Here is a 24233-nt window from a genome sequence, read left to right on the forward strand (position 1 = left end):
TTATGGGGTTCTAATAGAATAGAATAACATGAAGTCCGAAGCTCCAAGAACGCTCCAAGAATGGCTTTCTCCTTGAAAGTTTTTTCTTGCTTTGTTTGACGCACGTAATGGCTGCTGCTGCTATCAACGGAGGTCGGCGTCCCTTCGTGGATCTAGTATCGGTGGTCCCTCAACCTCTTCCAGATATGTCTGTGGCTTTTCGTCTGCCGAAGTCTAAGGATGGAGAAATTTTTTTCCAGTTCTCTAAGGAAGAAGTTCAACGTTTTGCTGAGCCTTTTCGGTATTCGATCGTATTGAAGTTTTTGAGAAACATACCATCATTGGATGCCATTCGGGCCTTCATTCATAAGCGATGGAATCTTGATGGAGTTCCAGTCGTCTCCAATATGCGGCATCCTCGGAATGTTTTTATTCGAATGGTTTCAGAAGAAGATTGCAATAAGGCTCTGTCTCGTGAAGTCAATGATATCGATGGAATTCCTTACTGTCCATGCCACTGGACTCCAGAATTTAAAGAAGAAGAAGAACCTTCGTTTGTTTCGGTGTGGATTGTTTTTCCAGGTTTGCCTCCGAATTACTATCATGAATCTTTCCTTAAAATTCTTACAGCACCTATTGGTAGATTTATTAGAAGTGATAACTCTACTCGTTGTGTTACTCGGACTGATGGTGCTCATATCTGTGTTGAAATGGATGTTGCTAAGAAACCGTTACTTTCTTTTTGGATTGGAATGCCTGGTTTGGAAACTAGCAGAAAGCAAGAAATTGTTTATGAAACGTTGCCAGCGTTCTGTTCTAAATGCCATATACAGGGACATAATTTAAAGACTTGCCGTGCTGGGCAAAAAAATGTAGGAAGTAATGTGTGGGTTCGGCAAAAAGATCCAATCGTGGAGGAGCCGACGGATAAGAATAATATTCCAGTTCTTGAAACTACTAATATTCCAGTTCTTGAAAATACAGAGGTTGAGTCAAAAGAATCAGCTGAGGAGGATCGGGTGTTAGTTGTTCAAGCGGATAATCTTGATCATGCGGAGTTGGAACCGGAAAAGTATCCAGAGGATAAACTTGAGATTCCGGAACGTGCGGAAGAGATGATTCCAAGAATTATGAATGGTCATTTGGATTGTGCGAACCGTTTGAGGGAAACAGAATTAGAAACAGATATGAGGGAGGGGGAGTTTGTTCCTAGTTCTGCAGAAAAAGATGTTTATGATGGACCTGCGAAAGAGGTATGTCTGGAAGATGGGTCGATGTCTGATCCGGAGCCTGAGAAATGTGCGGAAGTTTTTTTGCAGGAGAAGGAATATCACTCGGCTGCCGAAGATGAAGTTGTTAAGCGTAAATATCAAAAGAGGCAGTTTGAGAGGATCCGTAGTTCTAGGCGGGTGATCACTAGAACACAAAAGTTTTCTCAATGATTGGATCAATTTTAGTTTGGAATGTAAGAGGTTTAGGTACCTCTAAGAGAAGATTACAAAAAATGCTGTCTAAATATAAGCCAAAATTGATAGTGTTGCTGGAACCTTTTCAGAGTATGGTTAAAATCCATAGTTTCATGCGGTTATTGAGATTTGATGAGGCGATATCAAATGAGACTGATGGTGGTAAAATCTGGGTGTTTTGGAAAAATGAATTGGATGTGCAGGTGGTTCGCATGAGTTCGCAGTTTGTGTCATTATGCATTACCGAAGGAAGTAATCATTTCTTGGGTAATTTTATTTATGCAAAGTGTAATAGGCTTGAACGACAACTGCTTTGGGAGGAGTTGAATTCGGACAGAATGGGTGTGGAGCCATGTTTGTTTGCTGGGGATTTCAATGTAATTCGGTCGGATATTGAGAGATGTGGTGGGCGTCCGAGGAATAGAGTTGCAATTGATGAGTTTAATAGATGGATTCATCAGGGTGGGTTGTTGGAAATGAATTCACAAGGTGGTAAGTTTACATGGTGTAATGGTCAGCAAGGATTATCTAGAGCTTGGGCAAAGCTGGATAGAGTTTTACTTGATGCAAATTTTCTATCTCTTTTTCCGAATGCTCATTGTTTGTATCTTCCTAGGACTACATCGGACCATTGTCCTATGGTAATAGAATTTTTAAGTGATCCTTTCTCTTATGGTCCACCTCCATTTCCTTTTCAGCAAATGTGGGTTGAGCATCCGGATTTTATGACTCTTGTTCAAAAGGTTTGGTCTGAATCGGTTATAGGTTCGGGGCTGTTTAAATTAGCTATGAAACTTAAAAAACTTAAGGTGGCGTTGCGTGTATGGAACAAGAGTGTATTTGGGAGAACTAATACTCAGATTGCTATTCTTGAAGATAAGATTGAGAATCTGGAAAATTTGTTGCAGAGAGGTTGGGATGATGATATTGAAAGGGAATTAGTAAGGAGTTCTAATGAGTTGTCTTCTTGGAGGCTTAGGGAGGATATTAGATTGGCACAAATGGCTAAAATTAAGTGGAGAATGGATGGTGATAGGAATACAAAATTTTTTCATGTGTGGTTATCTAATAAAAAGCATAGGAAAATTCATCAGTTAAGAACCTCGAATGGGTTGGCATTTAATTCTCCGGAAGCAATTCATCTTGGAGCTGTTGATTATTTTTCTGATTTTCTTCAAAGATCTAATCCGGTTAGGGAGGTGCCTGATTTATCTAGTTTAATTTCGTCGGTTATTAATGATGAGGATTGTGTCCGGCTTTGTGGGATCCCTTCGTTGGTTGAAGTGAAAGAGGCTCTATCAACTATTCCTATTAATAGTTCTCCGGGTCCAGATGGTTTTGGCGCGGATTTTTTTATGAGTTGCTGGGAGGTGGTTAAAGTGGACGTTTTAGAAGCCATTTCAGAATTTTTTCTATCAAAACGCCTTCCGAGATTTTATTCGGCTTCTTATATTGTGCTTATCCCGAAGGTAGATGTACTGTCGGGATTTGATAAATTTAGGCCAATTAGCCTTTGTTCAGTTTTCTATAAAATTTGTTCAAAAATTATTGTGAATCGCATGACAGGTTTCCTTCCCAAAATGATTTCTCTTGAACAAGGTGCGTTTATACCTGGGCGAAGTATTTTTGAGAATATCAGTCTTACCCAGGAAATGGTTCACTCTCTGAAGCGGACGTCACATGGTGGTAATATTATGATTAAAGTTGATATGGCTAAAGCATATGATCGGGTGGAGTGGCATTTTTTGCTTGAGGTTTTGAGGTGTTTTGGCTTTCCTTCTTCCTTTTGTGCTCTGATTAGTGCTTGTATTTCGAATGTGTGGTATTCTGTGATGCTTAATGGTATGACGAAAGGTTTCTTTCAAGGGAGGCGGGGTTTGCGCCAAGGGGATCCTCTCTCGCCTTACCTTTTTATTATTCTTCAAGAAGTGCTTTCTAGACTTTTGAAACAAAGCTTTGATGGGAACAAGATTGGGAAATTTTCCCAAGCTAGAGGTACTCCTCATATTTCTCATCTTATGTATGCTGATGATATTGTTATTTTTCTGAATGGGGGTAAGAAATCGGTTAAGGAACTGTTGGTGGTTTTTGAAAAATATGAAAAATGGACAGGTCAGAAAATTAGTAAAGAAAAGACGGCTATATTTTATTCTCCTAAAATTTCGTTAGCAAGAAAGAGAGATCTTAAAAGGCTGACAGGGTTCTCTGAAGGTTTGTTTCCTTTTAAATACCTTGGGGTTCCGATTGTATTAGGGCGTCTTAAGCATGAGCATCTAGAGGAGATGATTAACAAAGTCTGGAATAAAATCAATGGTTGGAAAATGAAATTATTATCTGCGGGTGGGCGCTTAATTTTACTTCGTCATGTGTTGTCTAGTATGGCTTTACATATTTTTGCAGTTTTACAGGTTCCTCATTCTATTATTAAAATTTTAAATCGACTTTTGAGCACTTTTTTTTGGGGTGAGATTAATGGTAAAGGAAAAAAAAGTGGGTGGCTTGGGAGAATATTTGTAAGCCAATAGAGGAGGGTGGTCTTGGTTTGCGGAATTTGGGGGATATTCAAAGAGCGTTGCATATGAGGTTTGCTTGGAATCTTTTGAAAGGAGAATCTTTGTGGGCTAGTTTCTTTAAAGGAAAATATGTGGGTAATTCGAGTTGGTGTCTTATTGATATGAGAAAAGGTACGAGGTTTTGGAAAATGATTGTCAAAAGTATTCCGAGTGTTTTTAATAATGCTAAATGGAGAGTTCGAGATGGTAATATTTTATTTTGGTATGATAAATGGAGAGACGAGGGTCCTCTTATTGATGAGTTACAGATAGTGGGTAATCCGATGTTGCAAGTTAAAGAGTGTAAGTTGTCCAATAGTTGGGATGTGGAGTTTTTGAGTACGTTAGTTGGTCAGGATAAGGTGGAGAGTATTATTGAGGCTTTGGCTGGGTGTAAGGGAGGATCTGATGTATTGATTTGGATAAAGAATGACAGTGGGAATTTTTCGACTAAATCCGCTTGGGATTATATTCGGGTTCAAGGATCTAGTATGGAGTGGCATCCTTGGGTATGGCATAAATTACTTCCACTTAAAGTTTCGGTTTTAGTGTGGAAGGTGTGGTTCATGGCATTAAGTGTTGATGATCGTCTTCGACGCATTGGGATCCAGATAGTTTCTCGTTGTGATTGTTGTGATGAAGGTAATTATAAAGATCAAGATCATGTGTTACTTACAGGGGAATTTGCATCAGCTATATGGCATTTCTATGGATCTATTTTTGGTATTCCTATTGGTCGTACTTGGAGGGAGACGGTACAAATTTGGTTTCGAAAGGCATCTTTTCATTCTCAACTGGGAATAATAGTGGGGATTTTACCGTCTATTATTACTTGGCATCTTTGGACTAGACGTTGTGCTGCGCGTATGGAGGGAAGGTTCCAGTCTATTTTTTCGGTTCGGCTTTCTATTAGTAGATGGATGGGAGTTGTAGTTCGAGATATGAAAAATGTTAGTAATTGTTCCAGACATGATTTACAGGTTTTACAGTCATTGAATATTCCTGTTTTGATTCCTATTAGAAAGCATTTACAACCTGTGGCTTGGCAAAAGCCAGCTCATCGGTGGTTTAAATTGAATACAGATGGGAGTAGTCTGGGTAATCTTGGTTGTTCAGGGGTGGGCGGTATCATTAGGAATGATCGTGGTCTTTTGGTTTATGCTTTTAATTCTTCTATTGGTATCGGTACAAGTAATAGAGCGGAGTTGTTAGCTGTTCTTCAGGGGCTCAAAGCATGTAAGGATTTGAGGATTAATTTTGTGGAAATTGAATTAGATTCGCAAGTGGTGATTTCGTGGTGGCATAGGAGAAGGTGTGGTGTGTGGTATTTAGAAGATTTTTGGGAAGATACGTTGGCTCTCATGGATTCTATGGTGTGCGTTGTTCGTCATGTTTATAGAGAAGGAAATAAAGTTGCAGATTGGTTGGCTCGGAGTGGTGCATTGGGTCTTAATTCAGAGTGGAGATTTGTTAGGGAGGTGCCTAGGGTGCTTCGTGGTTTAATCCGTTTGGATATTTTGGGTTTGCCTTCTTTACGTTATCGTTAGTGTCTTATTCTTGTGTAATGTTTGTCCGTTTTAGTAGGTTTGTAATTTTGTTTTGTAATTTTGACATCTGGTAATATTGTTTGTAATACTAGGTGTCGGTCTGTAACCACGGTATTCCTCCGCCACAAGTGAGGGTTATTAATAAAATTTGGGACGGGATCACTCATAGACAGGTGGCTTCGGCTCTTCTAAAAAAAAAAAAAAATATTCGACTTCTAGTGCTGAAGGCAAGTACTGTGATTACTATGGAAATAAATATGGGCAACTTTTACCCTTTAGTGACCGATTTCCAAATGTAAAATATCAATTGTCACTAATTAGCGCATATTTGTTCAACAAGTACTTGTTCACCTTTTACCCTTTAGTGACCGATTTCCGCTTTTGGAAATCAAGGCATATTTTTTTATATTTAATTTTATCGTTGTCGACAAAAGTTTTGAGCTTCTAATGTCTTTCCCGTAAAGATTTCACATGTCTCGTTGAATTCTACACCCTTGTTCAATTTTACAAAATATTTTATCTTACCTTGTTTTATTTTATTTAATCATTATAATTTTTTTAAATTCTCACATAAAATAAAATAAATAATTCAATTTTTTAAATTTTAAAATAAAAATAATATTAAAAAAATATATTCTAATAATATTTTATTTAATTTTCAACTTTTATTTTCATCCATCTTATCTGTAAAAACAAACAAACATTTAGACTAATTCGTGGGCTCACTTTGAACTGCAAGCCACAATAAAGTTGAGAATATGTGCATAACAATGCACGTGTAAAAACTCATAGCCCAACACAAACTTCCCATCATCTTTGAACTTTTCTTAAAAAATTGAATCGCAGTGTAGTTGGACAATACATTGTCAACTGTAATACTCAATATCTTCTCTATATTACACTATTTCAAAACTTCATAAATACACTTACCAACAGTCTCACGTTTGTGATGGGAAACAATATAAAAAAAAGTAATAGTTGTTGTGTTTAACTTCATATTACGATTAATAATGTACACATAGTGATAGTGAGGTAAACTATATGATCATTATAACTATTAAATAAGAAGAGAAGCATTATAAACCTTAATTTCTAGGATTTTTGGAATGTTTTTATAAGTTTAAATTGTGATTGTTGTATGGTAACAGAAACAAGTTTTTTCAAATGAAAACTTATTATTCAACAAAAAAAAAAAAAAAAAAAATCATTGGAAGAATCCCAAACACAACGAATTAAGGGAGTTCAAGTTCAACAAAAGCCTATTATATAGTATGTTTATTACCATAAATAAATAAGAATACTTCATTTGGGCATAAAGGATCAGATCATTCAGATGGACATCAGCAAGTAAAGAAACTAGCCTTACAAGACATATGAAAAGGTTTTTAGCATTTCAAACTTTGAAAACATAAAACAAGATGTGATTATCAGTGTTCATATACATAAATACATACATATACATATAGATATACATATATATATACATACATATATATATATATATATACATATAGGGAAAAACAAGAAAAAGAAAGAAAGACCAACATGGTTTATATCTAATATCTTTTGAAAGAAAAGACACACGTCAAAATTATAAATCATAAAAACTTAATATATATATATATATATAATATCTTAACATTTTCCAAATCGGTGGCCCTAAAGACCTCTTTCCACTCTATCTTAGGACAGGTTTGTGGAGTGAGATGAGAATTTTATGTTTTATTTTAATTTAAAATATTATGATTTAGTATTATTATTGTATTGAGATTTGAAAAAATTAAATTATTTATTATATTTTGTATAAAGATTTGAAAAATATATAATGATAAAATGAAATAAAATAAAAATTTTATGTCTCATCCCACCTCCCAAACCTGCCCTTGGTCATTGAAAAGAAGAACAAATTGCATGTCCTACGCTCAATCAAATCAAGAGCCTCTTGGACTTTCCTGTACATTTTCAACATTAGGTACATTAAATCCCGATTTGGGCTCCCGTTTTATGTTGCCTGTCTGACGCGGGAAGGCCAACTGGCCTTTCCGTTTTAATTTTTTTTTTTGTCTCTCACATTTCTCCCCTGCCCCGTGCAATCCCTCCATTTCCCTCCCTCCCCCAGCTCTCTCTCACTTTCTCTCCCCCGCGTCTCCCACTACTGAATCCCTTTGCCAAATCCAAATATTCCATGGACTAAAACAATCGGAGGCAGATTCTCAGCATTGGTGCTTGCCCGGCCGGGCAAGTCATCTTTGACCCCAGCATTCGTATTAGGCCTAAACAAACATTCATTCAGAGCTAGGGAGAGATCATTGGCGACCGCTGAGCTGAATATGTAAAACCCATAGAGTAAATGAACCACCGAACTCACGAATAGCTCCGCTAATTGCACCGCAGCTACCACCCATTTGATCATTCTCTTTGTCAAAGAAAAAAAAAAAAACCCACAAAGAAAATAATACAGCGGGGGCAAATAGTTCAAAGCAGAGCCTTCTTCGAACCCCAAGAAAATGAGAAGTAAAAGAAGGCTCTCAGCTGAAAATGCTTGGGAGAATAAAAAAGCTCTACCTTTAACCGGTCTTAAGACCACAGAGGTTTCTCGAAGAAGCTTGTTTTTATCGTAAATAAAAGTTTCTTTGCTTTCGACTTTGAAATTGGGTTGTCACTTGTCACGACTTGCACATTGCCAACCTCGCAAAGAAACGAAAAAAGTCGCTAAAAATTACTATTCAATCATCCTTTCATTTCATTTTTCATTGGGCAGGGGAGAGAAGTTTTCGGACAAACTGGGCGGGGAAGTTTTCGGTTGAATTGGATAGGAGACGGAGACGCGGGACAGGGAGATGGAGAAGGAGATAGAGACGTGAGGGAGGGGAGATGGAGATGGAGAGACGCGATGGAGATGGAGAATGAAATGCTGTTTCACTGGGCAGGGGGAGAGAGAGTGAGAGAGAGCTGGGTGAGGGAGGGAAATGGAGGGATCGCACGGGGCAGGAGAAATGTGAGGGAGGAAACAAATAAAAATAAAAAAATAAAACGAGAGAAATGTCAGATGGGCAACATAAAACGGGAGCCCAAATCGGACTCCCATTTCTCTTAATTTTATCGTTGTCGACAAAAGTCTTGAGCTTCTAAGAGCATCAGTAGCGGACTGACAAAAGTTAAATTTTGGCCCAAGTTTAGCCATTTCCTCCAAAATGTAGTAAAAAGTGAGCTGGGTATATCTACAATGTTTTCGGCCCGAGGTATTTCGGCTGGCCAAATTTGGCCTACTAAGGCCTAGTTTGGGTATTGAGATTAGATATTCTTAGAATAATCTATTATTATTTATTATTTATTTATTAATTTTATATATGTTTTATTATTATTTATTACTATTCAATATTCTATCATTATTTTTTTACTATTGTTCACGGAATACGTCAGAATACATTTCTGCCCAAACACAACCAAATCAGCTAGCTATCTCTTATTTCTGATAAAAATGTTACATTATTTTTGGCACCAAGTGTTTTCTCCCTCGTCTGCTCTCCTGTTGTTATCATTCTCTCATCTCTGTTCAGTGTATTCCATTTCATTTTTTGGGCTGCAGCAAAGGAGATTTCCACCATTTCCAGATGCTCTCTTTCACTCTGAAAGAAAATAAAATTAAGAAAACGTAGCATTTTTATAAAGTTCTGTTTAAGAAAACTTGAAATCATATAAGTTCATAAATGACAAATGGGTGAAATTCCTTCTTTCTCGATCTTTTTCATTTTCTTGTTTTGGTCGTACATATTGCAGGTACGAGTTTGGTATTTTGCAAATCAGAGCAAATATTTTGTACACATGATTGATTCGTTGTTAGAACCCTTGCGGTTCCTCTTGTGAATTACTGTAATGCTGTGGGATCCGTAGGACAAGAATGCTGTTGGATGCACTAAGAACAGATTGCACTACAGCTGTTTGATAAAATGGAAATGAGAAATTCGAATGGCCAAATGACGGAATTCATTCATGAAATCACGTTGGAACTATTCAAGGTAGTCCCTTCCTCCATTACAATGTACTGCTACCAAAGACTTTACAATTTTCCAATCCCCTCCTCAGGTCCGTCCCTTGTCTATAACCAGAATCTCTAACAAACTTTCCTAGGCTACAGTGACCCACCTAGTATGACAGACACACGCACCTTTTTGGATTATAAATGCCAAAACGGTGTGTTTAACAACTGAAAGTAAAAACTTACACATAAAACTGAAACCAATTCTCTAATAAATGAACGCACCATTTTGGCATATGTAAGCCAAAACGTTGCGTCTGCGTTTGAATTGCTCTTCATGACGTCGTCCCATTTGATCCCCTTCACTTCAACTTACTTCGTAGCTTCCACTTCACTTCATTTCACTTCTGCCGATGTTGTCTTCCAATTAACCCTAAAGCTTCTTCTCTTCCTCGACATCATAACATTCGTTTAGAACTTGGACTTCACAGTCGTGACTTTTGATATTTTAGGGAAATTGTCAATTAAATAAGCTTCATAGTTCCTAGGAAGGAGATAGGTCCTTTCAGGAACAACTTGATCAAGAAAGTATTTGCTTTATGTCAAGTTACATTTTGATTGACAGATTAATGTCAATTGACGTGCTGCTCTGTTTATTTTCTAGATAATTTTCTTGTTATTCTCATATGTTGTCCATTATGTACTTATTTAGGAGTGTTCATCCAGGTTTTGACCCGGGAACCTGTGTAATACCCAGCTCCTTCTTCTTACGTACGCTTCTCTCTTTCTGACGTATATTTCGTCTTTATGATGTAAGCAAATCCCGAAGGCAGAGATTATGTGATCATCTGCCTTTCTCACTAGCGACTGCGAGCCAAGTTATGCGTGTCGAACCATGATGGTGTGTCTCGAAGATATCGTGTGACTTCTAGGGCACGCCCAGTGTTTTAAATATACTGAAAATATTTATAAGGAGTATTTCCATCATTATTGAATTAAAATTTGATCTTAAATACGACAATCATAATATTATTGAAGAGTTCCAAAAATATTATAATTGCCGGAAATCATTTTAATATTATTATTAAAATGATTTTAATTATTTAAGATATTATGAGATTTAAATTATGTTGAGAACTTTTATTAATTAAATGGTTTAACCCTTTTAAATATGTTAAGTGAGACTTCATCATTTTATAATGATGAAGAAATATTATTTTATAAACTAAAGTTAGTTTGAAATAATATTTACCTTAATTCTTCTAAGTGCTTTTAATTAAGTTAATGATTTACGCATCTTCAAATCAGTGTTTTAATTCCTCGTTGTTAGATCGTTGTGTAGATCCCCAGACGAAGGGACTAGGTTAAATATCCAGACCCCCTCTCTTTCCCTCTCATTTTCCCGTAACCCTCTCTCTCCTCCCTCTCCCCAGCGTACAACGTACGCAGCTTCCCTCCACGCCGAATGGCTTAAGGCCTCAGCCCTGCGCCGCCGTGCACCACCAGCTCTCACCGCCGGCACCATTGGAGCTCAACCATACCAGCCTCTCTCTCCCACGCTCTCCCTTTCTCCATTTCGGAACTGCATAGCCCGTATGGGCTTAGTGCACGTAGCGCTGCCGTGCGCCACCCTCCAACGCCACCACTCCCTCGGCAGCTTCCTCTACCACCGGCCACCACTCCCCAGCGAGCTTGGCCTCTCCCATGCAGCCACCTTCCCTCTGTCGCACACATGCACGCACAAGGAGACCCACGCACGGTTTCACCGTGCGCGGCCCCTAGCGCTGCCTTGCGCAGCACCTACGACTACCTAGCAACACCATGGCTCCTCCCCGAGCTCCTCCACGTGACCCATGGCCAAAAACCCCCTCCTCCACCTCACGGCTTCTCCCTCTCTCACGCACGGGTTGCACGCCGTGCACCACCATGCACCGCCACCCACGGCTGATGACCGCCACGTCCAGCCTCCTCAGGCCGCCACCAAGCCAACCCAACCTCCCTTGGCCCCGATCTGCCACCCACGAAAGCACACTCTCTCTCACTCTCCCACGGCTTCTCCTCCACGGTATGGCCAGATCCGCCTCCGTGAGCCACCGTGGCGCCACCTCGACGCCACCACGAGATCCACCGCACCTCCCTTAGTTAAGCCCTAGGTCCAAACCATCACTTTATGTGGTGGGTAACCACTGCACGTGATGGACAGTCACTGCGTGTGATTGACCGCCACTGTACACGGCTAGATCCGCCGTGTTATACTCTTCACCACCATCACAAGGCCATCACGAGCCTTTCCAAGACCACACCTAGCTATCCAAACGCCTAAACAGTCACCGTATGTGGGTAGCCGGCACGTACGATTCTTCCGACATCATCAGCTGTGACGGTCAATGAGTAACGCACGGGTTATCCCGTCGATGGTATAACCCTCTATCTCTCGTTAATTATGTTAGATATTGATTAGTTGACTAGGTTGTGGATTGTGCTGTTAGTATTTGTGGAGTTGTGGCATTGTGATGAAGTGTTGGGCATTCTATGTAGTGAAGTGTTGGGCTTGTCTATGTTGTATGGAGGTGCATTGTGCCGTGTAATATACTATGAAGTGTTAGGCATAATTGGGAAGTGTGCTGTGTAGTGTGATTGGGGAATATGTGCTATAATGGTGGCGTGGTGTATGTGGAATGGAAACAGTACACACTGAGTGTATTCTGTGTGTATGTGGCGTAGTGTATATGTGAAGGGAGTACATGTGGAATGTACTCCGTATGGTGGAGTAATGCACCATGTGGCGGATATGCCATAATGGTGATGTGGCATGTGGAATGGGAATAGTACACGCTGGGTGTACTTTATGTGTGGCGTAATGTGAGACAATGGGAGTATATGTAAAATATACCCTCCTGGGGTAGTGTGGAACGGGATGAGTACGAGTGGAGTGTACTCAGTGGCGTAGTGCGTGTAAAAGGAGTACACGTGGAGTGTACTCCATGTGGTGGAGTGATGCACCATATGGCGGATATGCTATAATGATGATGTGCCATAGTGTGTATGAAGGGAGTACACGATGAGTGTACTCTATGTGGGGTATGGTATATGTGGGGAGTACATGTGGAATGTACTCCATATGATGGTGAGATGCACCATATGGCGTGTATGCCATAGTGGTGATGTGGCGTGTTGTATATATGGGGAGTACAAGTGGAATGTACTCCATTTGATGGGTGATGCACCATATGGCGGATATGCCATATTGGTGATGTGGTGTAATGCATGTGGATGGAGTACACAGGGAACGTACTCCATGTGATGGAGTGATGTACCATATGGCGAGTATGCCATAGTGGTGATGTGTCGTAGTGTGTATGAAGGGAGTATACGAGGAGTGTACTCCATGTGATATGGTGATGCACCATATGGCGGGTATGCCATAGTGGTGATGGAGCATATGTAAAGGGGGTACAAGTGGAATGTACTCCATGTGATGAAGTGATGTACCATATGGCAGGTATGCCATATTGGTGATGTGGTATGTATGTGGGGAGTACATGTGGAATGTACTCTATGTGGTGGAGTGATGCACTATATGGCAGGGATGCCATGATGGTGATGTGTCGTAGTGTGTATGAAGGGAGTATACGAGGAGTGTACTGCATGTGATATAGTGATGCACCATATGGCGGGTATGCCATAGTGGTGATGGAGCGTATGTAAAGGGAGTACGAGTGGAACGTACTCCATGTGATGGAGTGATGTATCATATGGTAGGTATGCCATAGTGGTGATGTGGTATGTATGAGGGGAGTATACGTGGAATGTACTCCACGTGGCAGCGACACTCCATATGGCGTGTCGTAAAGATAAGGATGGTTATGTGATTGATGGGCTTGGAACGTGATGGATAGTATCGGGAACTGTGGAACAGTGTCCCGAAGTAATTATGGCATAGCCTGTAGTCTGAGGCGACAAGTGTCACTATAATGGACTTATGGCTAGGAGTATGCGCAAAGTAGCGGAACAAGTATAAGAGTGCGCAGCGGAAGCATGACTGAGGAATGTCACGAAGTGACATGACTACTGACAGTCGTGCTTGTGATGGGTGAAGTAGTGGAATAGGTGTAAGAGTACACAGCGGAAGCATGACTGGGCAACGTCACGAAGTGACGTGGTTATTGGAAGTCATCCTTATGATGGGTGAAGTGTTAAAGTGTAGGAACGACGTAAAGGGAATGTGATGAGATGTCACGATGTGACGGGAGTACGTGAGGAACCTTACTCGTGATGAGTTAGGAGTTGACGTAGTAGAATGTTGGGTAACACGACAAGGTCACAGTGTAGCTCTGGAGCAATCTCGGGCTATGTGACATGACATAAGGCATAGTTGTGAATGGAGTCTTGTCGTATTAAGTGTTGTGATAAACTGTCAAAAGGGACGGATAGCATGAAGAGTCATGCTAGCCGGGTTAAGAGAAGATTGGTATCGGAGTATGACCCTTGTCCCTACGAGCAGGTGATCAACGTGTTATATATGTTGATCTTAGGTGATAAAGGGGTAAGGTACCTGTGTAATTTGGTGAGAGACACGTGCCGGACGGATTCACCATATGTAATGGGTAATCTGTCATGAGCATAGTTGCACGGTGCTTAAGCCTCAGAGTTGGCTTAGAGCTGTGTGTCTTATATGGATGAGAATGATGATTTAGTGTGGGCTAAGATGCATGAAGGTAGTGACGGATGCATCGTTAGGATTGTGATGCGTGATTCCATCGGTCAGAATCATGCGTCGGAATGTGGTTGTAAGAAGAGTAAGACGAATGTCTTAGTGTCTTAATCCTAAGGTGAATAATAGATTCACTTTAGTGGATGAGCACTCGAGACAAGACTTTGAGTTGGAAGTTGTGGTGACCGTAAGTGGTCCCCGAAAGGTTTAACATAGTGAAGGGCACGTAAGTGCATGAGATAGAAGGAGAGTATCCATAGTATAGCATAGTTCTATTTATAGTTCAAGTTACTTATGCATTAGATAGAGAATGACGTTAAGGTTATGTGTATGCATGTATGTTGCCATCTAACAAGCACATGAATGGATTGAATGACATGCAAGTAGCATGGAGTCCAGGTAAGTGTTACGTTCATACTCTTCTAGAGTCTTTATAAGATAAAAGAAAATGAAAACAAAAGCTTTTCCTTTATGACGCTTTAAGAAAAGACTAAAGACGCTTTAAGAAAGAAAATGCTAAGTGTTCAAAGGTATAAGTATGTACGGCCCCTTCTTGGCAGCCCCTGTTTACGTAACCAAATTATTAATTGTACGCATGTGAATGGATGACTATACGCTGTATCTATTGTATGTATTTTCTAAGAAAATCCATAAACTGATGAAGATGCATGAAAGGCATGAAAGCGGATGCTTTTGTGAATCCTACGAACCGATGCTCTCATGTGCGCCACGAGATAATGCTCGTGGATGCCATGATTGAAGACATTCAAGGTGACACTTATGGGATGCCACGAAAGCTGATGCTTAAGCCCATGTATGTTCTTAAATGAAATTTTCCACGAACGAACCGTTAAAGAAAGGGTAGAACTGAAATGAATTGAAAGACGAAAAGACCATTTTCGGGCTTACTCCCCAAACGATATTTTCTCACGAAAAGAAATGTTTTCTCATGAAAAAGAAAGGATTGTAAATGAAAGGAAGAACTGAACGAAAGCTCCAGCTGTTTCGAGCTGACATGAAAGAATGAACGAATGAATGAAAAGCAAGAAAGAAAGAAATGAAAGCATGAATGTTTGAAGACACGTAACGGCCACATGACATGAATGAAAGGGTATCGATGAATGGGTAGATTGCAATGCCGGGTAAGTAGTACTGGAAGTGCACCCAGTGCTGCCCCCTATGAAAAAGGGTTCCCAACCCGTGGCCACGGACGGAATCCGAGTCCAAAGGAAGACCGCTAACCCCAAACACACGGGGCGTAATTGTGTGTACTGGCCTATGAAAGCGATAAGAACGAATGGATGTATGCATGTATGTAGGAACGCACAAACTTTTAAGAAATGAAGGCACTAACGGGAGACACGTTTTAAAGAAATGAAAGCCTTTTAAAAAGAAAAGCCCCATCAGTGAAGTTTTTCAAAAGAACGCACGCACGCACTCACTCTTGAAGAAATGAAGGCACTGACGGGAGAAACGTTTTACGAAAAGGATGCTCATGTTTTAAAAGAGAAAAACTCCGTCTAGTGACTTTTTCAAACGAATGCACGTATGCATGCACGTAATAGTATGTACGAGTGATGAATACATGAATGAAAACTTATGTTGCTATATTTTAACTGTATGAAGTAATGCTTACAAGTCTTCAACTCATTTTAGTTTTTATGCATGTCCCTCCCCCCACAGGAACTGCATGATCGGGACGGACACGACCCATGGGGAAGAGCACGGAAGTCTAGGCACGAGTTTTAAACGTACGAGAGGCCTTTTTATTATAAGATTTATGTTTTCCGCTGTAACCCCCTTTTATTATCAAAGCACTTTTTATTTATACATGTGGAGTCTCGCACCCTGGGTATGCAAGTGAAAAGTTTTAAATAGGACGGTAATTCCTGTCCTCCTTTTATAAAAATATTTTGAAAAAATTCCCACCACAAGAACGGGCGTTACAACCTGGGTATATCAGGACAGTAACCCGGATTTCAAACCCGGGCCGGAATGGTCTGGGTCACACCCGGGCCGGAACCTAGATTGATTCGAATTTTTTAAACTCAGAATTCCAGGTTTTGGGTTGTACCAAGATTTTTTTTTTCTCAAGGAAAAGCCTTTATTTTATTAATTTTTTTTTTCTAAGAAGTTCATGTATAGCATAATATTTGTGTTCTAAAAGCTCAATTAGCAAAACACAAAAAATTTCAAATTATAATTATTTTTTATACAAAAGCCTTTATTTTTTTAATTTTTTTTAAAGAAGTCAAGTTGAAACGCATAATGTGTTCTAAATACTAAATGCATAAATTCATCTATGCATGCATCACAATGCAATCCATTACATATTACATTATTTGTTATTTATACATTACATTACAATATACAAAATTACAATATATGAATTGCAAAATCAATAACATCTCCATCAATGATTTAATCTCCACACCAAATAGCAACTTCAAGTAATTGGACTGAGAGATCCTGCAAAATACACAAAGTTTTGAACAATGATTATATACAAGGATTAAGACAAAGTCTGCTTAATAAATTAATGATTAAGATGAGAATGGATTCTTATTTTTTTTTTCCAAATACACCCACACTAACAAATATTTTGTAGAGTTTTCATTCAAATAGATATCCCTAAACAACCACTTCTCTTAGAAAAATTAATAAACAAGAACATAAAATAGAGTAGTACTCAACTATCAAAAAGTTGCACATTCTCTTTGTCCTCACTCGCTTAACAAAAATAATTACCACATAGGAGAAAACTCCAACCCCATATCCCGTGAATAACCTTCCCATGTCAAGGGGAAAAGCTCCCTACATGAAAGTCATACGAAAAAAACCATAATAGCAAGAAGTTTTAGCAAGATGAGAAGATTTAATCTCTTACACGAAGAATCGAAATGTGCAAACAGCGCAAGAGAAATATACCGCAAGCCATCCCGCAATGCAGAAACCAACTGACATCCTCATTGCCTGCTTCCATTAAAACTCCAAAAGGTTAAAATACATCGTTTAGTAAGAATAGAGATGACCAAGGTTGAGCAATACCAAATCACAGTTTTAAATTCAACATACCCCTTTTCGAGCAATGAAGTCTGCAATCCTACCACTTGTGACAGCACTAAGCATTGCACCAATCGTTAATATGGAGCCAAACATGAAATTGTTGCTTAACTCTCTAAAGTCTTTGCTTTTCCTAAAAATATTTTGGATCCAAAGGCCCCAATTTTTTTTTCCAAACTCCACCCAGAAACAAAACTAATTTAAAAAAAAAAAAATCTAGAAAAATCAAAGATACATCATCCTAAAAATCATTTCTTCCAAATAATAACAAATCTTCATTATATATATATATAATATATATTATCGGATATAAGTTATATTCTATTTTTTAAAGTTCGTGCTTATATTCTATTAACTGGTAATTCTTATGGTTTCAACTTGTATTGTGTGGGAGTGTCACTTTGGAATTATAGTGTGAGGTACATAACTTCTACTAGCCATTCAGAGTATTCATTTTTTTATTTCTCATTTTCCATTCTCATTATTAATGAACTGTTAGCTGTTTTGATTAGATTGAATATGATGTTGATCTGTTTGGAGGTTGATGATAACTAGTATCATCTTCATGTCTATTTGAAACCTTGTGCCAATTTTATGCATTCCACTATAACAAAATGTTTTCAAACCATCTCAAGAAAGCCTCTATTGATTCCAAAAACTCGATTGTCATGTAGTCTAAAATTTCATAATTAGTAGTTCACCAAAACCTTAACCTCCACTTGCCTACCAACTGTTTGTGCATATGACTAAAGAGGTTGAATTAGAGAGTTTTTTGAGATTTTCAGCTTGCCTACTTCACATCTCTAAAAGGATTGGATTCAATAAATCACCAATATGTCTATTTCACAAATCTTATAAATAACAATGACCTTCTTATAGAATCTACAAATAAGATAGATGAACACCAAGTGTCTCCACCCCAAGTTGAGGTTATTGAGGTTGAACCTATTGAACAAAAATCACAACGAGGTTCAAACTTTTGTGTGGAGGAAGACTTGATGCTTGTGGAGGGATAGCTTGAAGTTTCCTTATATGCGATGCAAGGAAAAGATCAAAAGCACATGATGTTATAAAAAAGAATTCTTGAATACTTTGGAGAAAATAGGAAATTTGATTTTACACGTAACTACACATCTCTAATGAATTGGTGGTCAACGATACAACAAGCAGTAAATAAGTTTTGTGGTCACTTGGCAAAAGTTTAAAGAATGCATAAATGGTGTTAATGAGCAAGACGATATGTTCTCAGTATATATTTCATCAATTTCTTTGTGCTATCTTCTCTAATGCTAAATAAGGTTCTAATTATGCTTGGAATTTGAAATGTTTTAGATTGGCAAGGCAAAGGTCATGTACCTATAATTAGTGAAGAAAACTTTCCAATTCGATCATTGTTGGCATGTGGTGAGATTCTATCCAAAATGGGTGGAATACATGGAAATAGTAAAACCAAAGAAAAACTCATAGCCAAGTTCAAATATTTCAACTCCAAATTCAGTAAATCTAGGTAGATGAGGATTTGCATGCAACATCTACAAAATTGGATCGACCAATAGGCCGCAAAGTTGAGAAAGAGAAATGAAAGAGAAAAGAAAGAATGGATTTGGATTCTCTCATGATACTAAATTGGATGAAGGAAGATAGAAAGAATAAAATTGCCTTATGTAAGAAGCACATGATCATGACAAACAAAAGCTTTGTCTTAGGCAAGAGGAAGTGTGTATTCAGAAAGAGAATGTGCTAGTTGATTAGGAGAAAGTACGGAATGAAGAAAACAAAGAAGAAGAAAGAATTATGACGATTAATACAAGTGTCTTGTCTCCAATACTACAAGAATACTATCTTCAATGATAAATGGAAATTCTTGCAAGTCGTGCTAGGAGAAACTATTATATTTTAGAATGTATTTTGGGTTAATTTTCATGTATTTAAGTGCTAGTTGTTTGTTGGTTTGTTTTTCTTATGGAGTAAATTTTATTTGCTGTTTGAACCATACATTTTATATGATGTTTTAGGAGTTATTTATGTCTAACAAATGGGGTTCTTAAAGATAGAACAAAAAAAATTATTACGGTTCTAAATAATCATTAAAAAGACCATTGCACGATTTAAGTAAATAAAAAGAAAATATACAACATTCTTTTGCATGAGAGAAATGGTTACACATTCTTCTAAAAATACTCCAAGGAATCGATAGTGCAAATAAAAATGAAACATTAATACAATCATTCATGATAAAATCCTATGCTTTGCTATATAGTTGCCATAAGTGGTCAACGAGGTCTGCTTAGAGTTGACAATAGACATTCCTATTTCCAATATTTTGATGGCATTGAATGAACTCACTAAATTCAGTTGTAGGGCCGGGTTACACTTGCTCATGTGTGTTTTCTGCCAACTGTTCATATTCGAATGATTCTGATTCATTGTCATACAGATAATCTTTAATGATCATATTATGTATAGTTATATATGCCATTATAATATCGTTGAGCGTTTCAATGGGAAAAAATCACTCAGGTCCATGAGCTATAGCAAATCTTGCTTGAAGTACACCAAATGCATGCTCCACATCATTCATTGCTAACTTTTGGGTTTCAAACAAAGTATTTTTCTCTTGCTTCCTTGGGGAGCTAAGATGATTTTAACAAATTTTGCCTATTACAGATATATGCCATCAGCAGGATAGTAACCCATTGCAAAGCGATGACCATTAATTGTATAATTAACAACCAAAGTACGCACTTGAGCAGGGTCAGAAAATATAAATTATTTATTAAGCACATTTATATCATTATGAGAGTCAGGTAATCCAAAAGAAGCATGCCAAATTCATAGATCATAAGAAGCCACTGCTTCTAAAATAATTGTTGGTTTAGTGGATATGATCAGAGTACATATCATGTGAAGTAGTTGGACAATTTTTCTACTTCCAGTGCATACAGTCAATGCTCCCTAACATGCTTGAAAATCTACATTTCTCATCAATTGCGAGCAACCTAGCAATGTCATCATTGTTGGGTTTCCTTAAGTACCATTCAAAAAAAATTGAAACAATTGCTTTAACAATAAAGTTTAGGCTTTTAATGCTATAGTCTTCCCAATCTTCAAGTATTCATCCATAAAAGCAACCGTGACATCATATGCAAGCATCTTAAGAGTAGTTGTAATCTTTTGAAGGGATGAAAAATCAAGCCTTCTAGAACCATCTCTTCTCTCGACAAAATAAGATTCATGGATTTCTATCGCCGATTGGATACAATGAAAAAGAGAACAACCCATTCGAAAGCTTTTGTGAGGATAGATTGGTATATTAGTAAAATAGTCACGAAAAAGATTTTGGTGGGTTTGCAATTGATTGTACCTGATAAATCTGCGTGATTTTTTAAAACAACCACGTAAGCGTGATCATTCTTCTTCCATAATAAATTATCTCACTATCTCAAATTCTTTACAGAATCTGAACTGAGAAGTGCAATTTTTTGAAAAAACAAATGATTTATTGGGAGAAAATGAAAATATGATTTTACAAAGAAATTTGAGTTGAAGTGAATAAATATGTTGAGAAAATGTTATATTTTGTAGTGAAAGAATATAACTGTTAGAGAAATATTGCCATTAAAAAATATGGCTGTTAGAAGAAAAAGACTACTGGAAAAATATGACCATTAAAAAATTATGTCAGTAGAAATAATTTGAACGTTAGAAAATTAATGTGCGTTTTTTAAATAAGGAATAGATATTCTGAGTACCATTAGAATTAAAAAGTATAAATAAAAATTACAAATAGATATTTTAATAGAATAAAGATAGATTAGAGAGTTTTTTATTTGATGTCAATAAAAAATGACAAATTAAAATGAAAAAAATGAATTCTCTAATTAAAATTTGGCCAGTTTAGCCAGCTGTTATTGATGCTCTAATGTCTTGTCCGTAGAGATTTCACAAAGGGAAATGCTATGCATCTGCCCCACACCGGCACACACTTCACATCACTTTTTTTTTTTTTTTTTTTACACTCAATAGGTTGAGTGTGTGCCGGTGCGGGGCAGATGCATATATTTTTCCTTTCACAAATCCCATTGAATTCTGCACCTTAATAATCGATTCATGGGCGTACTTTGAACCGCTAACTACAATAAGATTGAGAATATGAAAATGTGCGTAACACTGCACGTGTAAAGCTTATAGCCCAACACAAGCTTCCATAATTATCTTTTAACTTTTCCTCGAAAATTGAATCGCAATATGGTTGGACAATGCATTGTCAAACTGCAATACTCAATATCTTCTCTATATTACACTATTTCAAAACTCCATCAATACATTTACCAATAGTCTCACGTTTGTGATGGGAAACTATATAAAACATGATAATTGTTGTGTTTAACTTTCCAGCCGTGTTGTTACACTTGTACAATTTAAACTTTGCACCAATGTACACATATTGATATTGAAGCAAATTATATGATCCTTGTAACTACTAAATAACAAGAGAAGTATCATAAACATTAATTTCTAGGATTTTGGAATGTTTTTGTAAGTTAAGGTTGTGATTGTTGTATGGTATTGAAAACAAGTTTTTCTAGTGAAACTTAATAATGCTATATGCAGTTGTGGAGTATGTAAACGTCGTGCAGTCGCTTTAAAAAAGAGTAGGGCCTACTTTTAAAATATTAATTTTTTTTTCATGTGGATCCTATATATATTCATTTTTTTTAAAGTGATTATGCGGCACTTGTGCATTCGCAACTACAATTATCATTTCTCAATTTATTATATTAAACAAAGAAGATCCATGGAATCCCAAATACAACGAATTAAGGGAGTTCAAGTTCAACACAAGCCTATTATATTCTATCATGTCTATTACCATAAATAAATAAAAAAAAAAAACTTCATTTGGGCGTAAAGGATCATACAATTCAGATGAACATCCGAAAATAGAGATATAGCCTAGCAAGGCCTATATCTTTTAGAATTTCAAACTTTGAAAACATAAAACGAGAAGGCCTAAGATATCTTTTAGAATTTCAAACTCTGAAAACATAAAACGAGATGTGATTGTCAGTGCTGTTCAAATACATACATACATATATTTAGGGAAAAACAAGAAAAAGAAAGAAATTAAAGACCCACATGATTTATATTTATATCTTTCGGAATGAAGGCATACACAAACAACAATTTCTCCAGGTCAAAAAAGTTGAAAAATAAATATTTTAACATTTCCCAAATCATCACTTTGGCTGGTTCTGAAAACCTCAAAGAATAACAAATTGCATGTCCTACTCCCCATCAAATCAAAGGCGTTTTGGACATTCTTGTCCATTTCCAACATTAGGTACAATTAGTTCCACCTTGTTTGGAACTTAAAATAAGCAATAAATGAAGTCAAGAGTATTTTAAGGATGAAGTTACCTTTAGATGTTGAGTTCCACCTTCTTTGTAAAGAGGAAAGCCACCTCAACAAAAATAGTGGAGTTCATGAACTCATGGCCATCTGGAACCATCTGGTGGCTGGGACAAAGTGGCCGCGCGCTAGGCTTGAGGACAAATAACAAGTGTAAGGAGTAGTAGGATGTGAGAGTGAGAGATATGTTAGGGATTGAGAATTTGATATGCAGAGAAATGGGTAAACCATACTTGCATCTTAATCCTCAAAATAATAATTTCTTAGGACATTTAACACATAAAAAATGTCACAGTTCCGTACATACACAATGATAGACCGAAGTCATTAGAGGCTTAGTGGGCTCAGTTCTGTTGGGCATGTTGGCTTGTGGCCATCTATTTTATTTACATGTTACTGTTGATTTGGGCCATGGCCCATTTATAGTTGTTAAGATTAAATGAGCTGTTTTTATTTTATTGTTTGGTTAAGTTGGCCTCGGGCCCATTACTTAGTAGGAGCCAGTCAGTATTTGTAGTTGTGTTGGATGCACTTGTAAGGCATGCAGAAGCATAATACACATTTTTAATTCTTCTCTCTTCTTCTCTTGGAAGCTAGGTCAACCTTGAATCTGACCAATTTCCTTCCACTTTCTCTCACATTTTCTATTCACCCAAACACCAACCATCAAGAGTGTTACAAATTGGTATCAGAGAGACACTGATCTTTGTATTATCAAGCTATGAAAATGGAAGAAATTGGTTCTAGTTCTGAACATTTTGTTGTTGAAGGAGCAAGGTCTGGCAGAGGTTTTGGATCTCCCAAAGTTCTTTTAAATGGTAGTTGCAGAAAAGCATAAGTGGACCCTTGTTGATAAGCATCTTGTGAAGTCTCGTTATCAATTGGGTACTGTGACGGGTTGCAAACTCAATTTTTAAAGGATGATGATACTACCCAATTGCATTTGTTAACGTCTAACCTTATCTATTTGGAGTATCAAAAACTAGTTGGTGGCAAGACATGTTGAGGGGACACTAGAGGCTGCAAATATATGGTGGATTCACAATCTAATGTTAATTCATTTTCACTCACTTTTGTTGCAGCTAGTGTCAACTTATATGATGCTATACCTCCGGCCGATCCAAGGAAGTCCTTGTCCGTTGATGTTGGTGTTTCAATTGATGGCTCTCAAGGTCTTTTGGTAACGTTGGCTTTTGTTGTGCATAGCATACCTGAGGGATTTGTTGTGAGGCCGACACTTAGTCTAGCCTCTAAAGTACTTATTTAGGGCATAGAATATTTCATTACTACGGAGGCACTTGAGCTAGATGAACAAGTGGAGTACATTAATGTTTTTTTTTTTTTTTTTGAGATACAAAATTATTGTTCATCCCGCCTATTCCTATTATCCATGGCTATAAAGTGTAGAAATCCCTGCCCAAGCAAGCAGTCCACAATGGCTGCTTGCTTCTCAACCCTCAAAGCCCAACTACCTATTGAATGCAACAATAAATGCATTCATACATATAGACGATACTGAT

General features: G+C 37.7%; 1 protein-coding gene across 1 annotated transcript in view; it reads left to right on the top strand.

Moving 5' to 3' along the window:
• Window positions 1–1558: 1558 nt before the first annotated feature.
• LOC118348704 overlaps window positions 1559–24233 on the top strand; it is a 28284-nt gene continuing 5609 nt past the window's right edge. The window contains exons 1-2 of the mRNA XM_035690846.1: window positions 1559–2771; window positions 23796–23885. Of these exons, the coding sequence (XP_035546739.1) occupies window positions 1559–2771; window positions 23796–23885 (1303 nt within the window). The remainder of the gene's footprint in view (window positions 2772–23795; window positions 23886–24233) is intronic.

The sequence above is a fragment of the Juglans regia genome, chromosome 1, assembly GCF_001411555.2.
Source record: "Juglans regia cultivar Chandler chromosome 1, Walnut 2.0, whole genome shotgun sequence".
In the NCBI taxonomy this organism is placed as follows: Eukaryota; Viridiplantae; Streptophyta; class Magnoliopsida; order Fagales; family Juglandaceae; genus Juglans; species Juglans regia.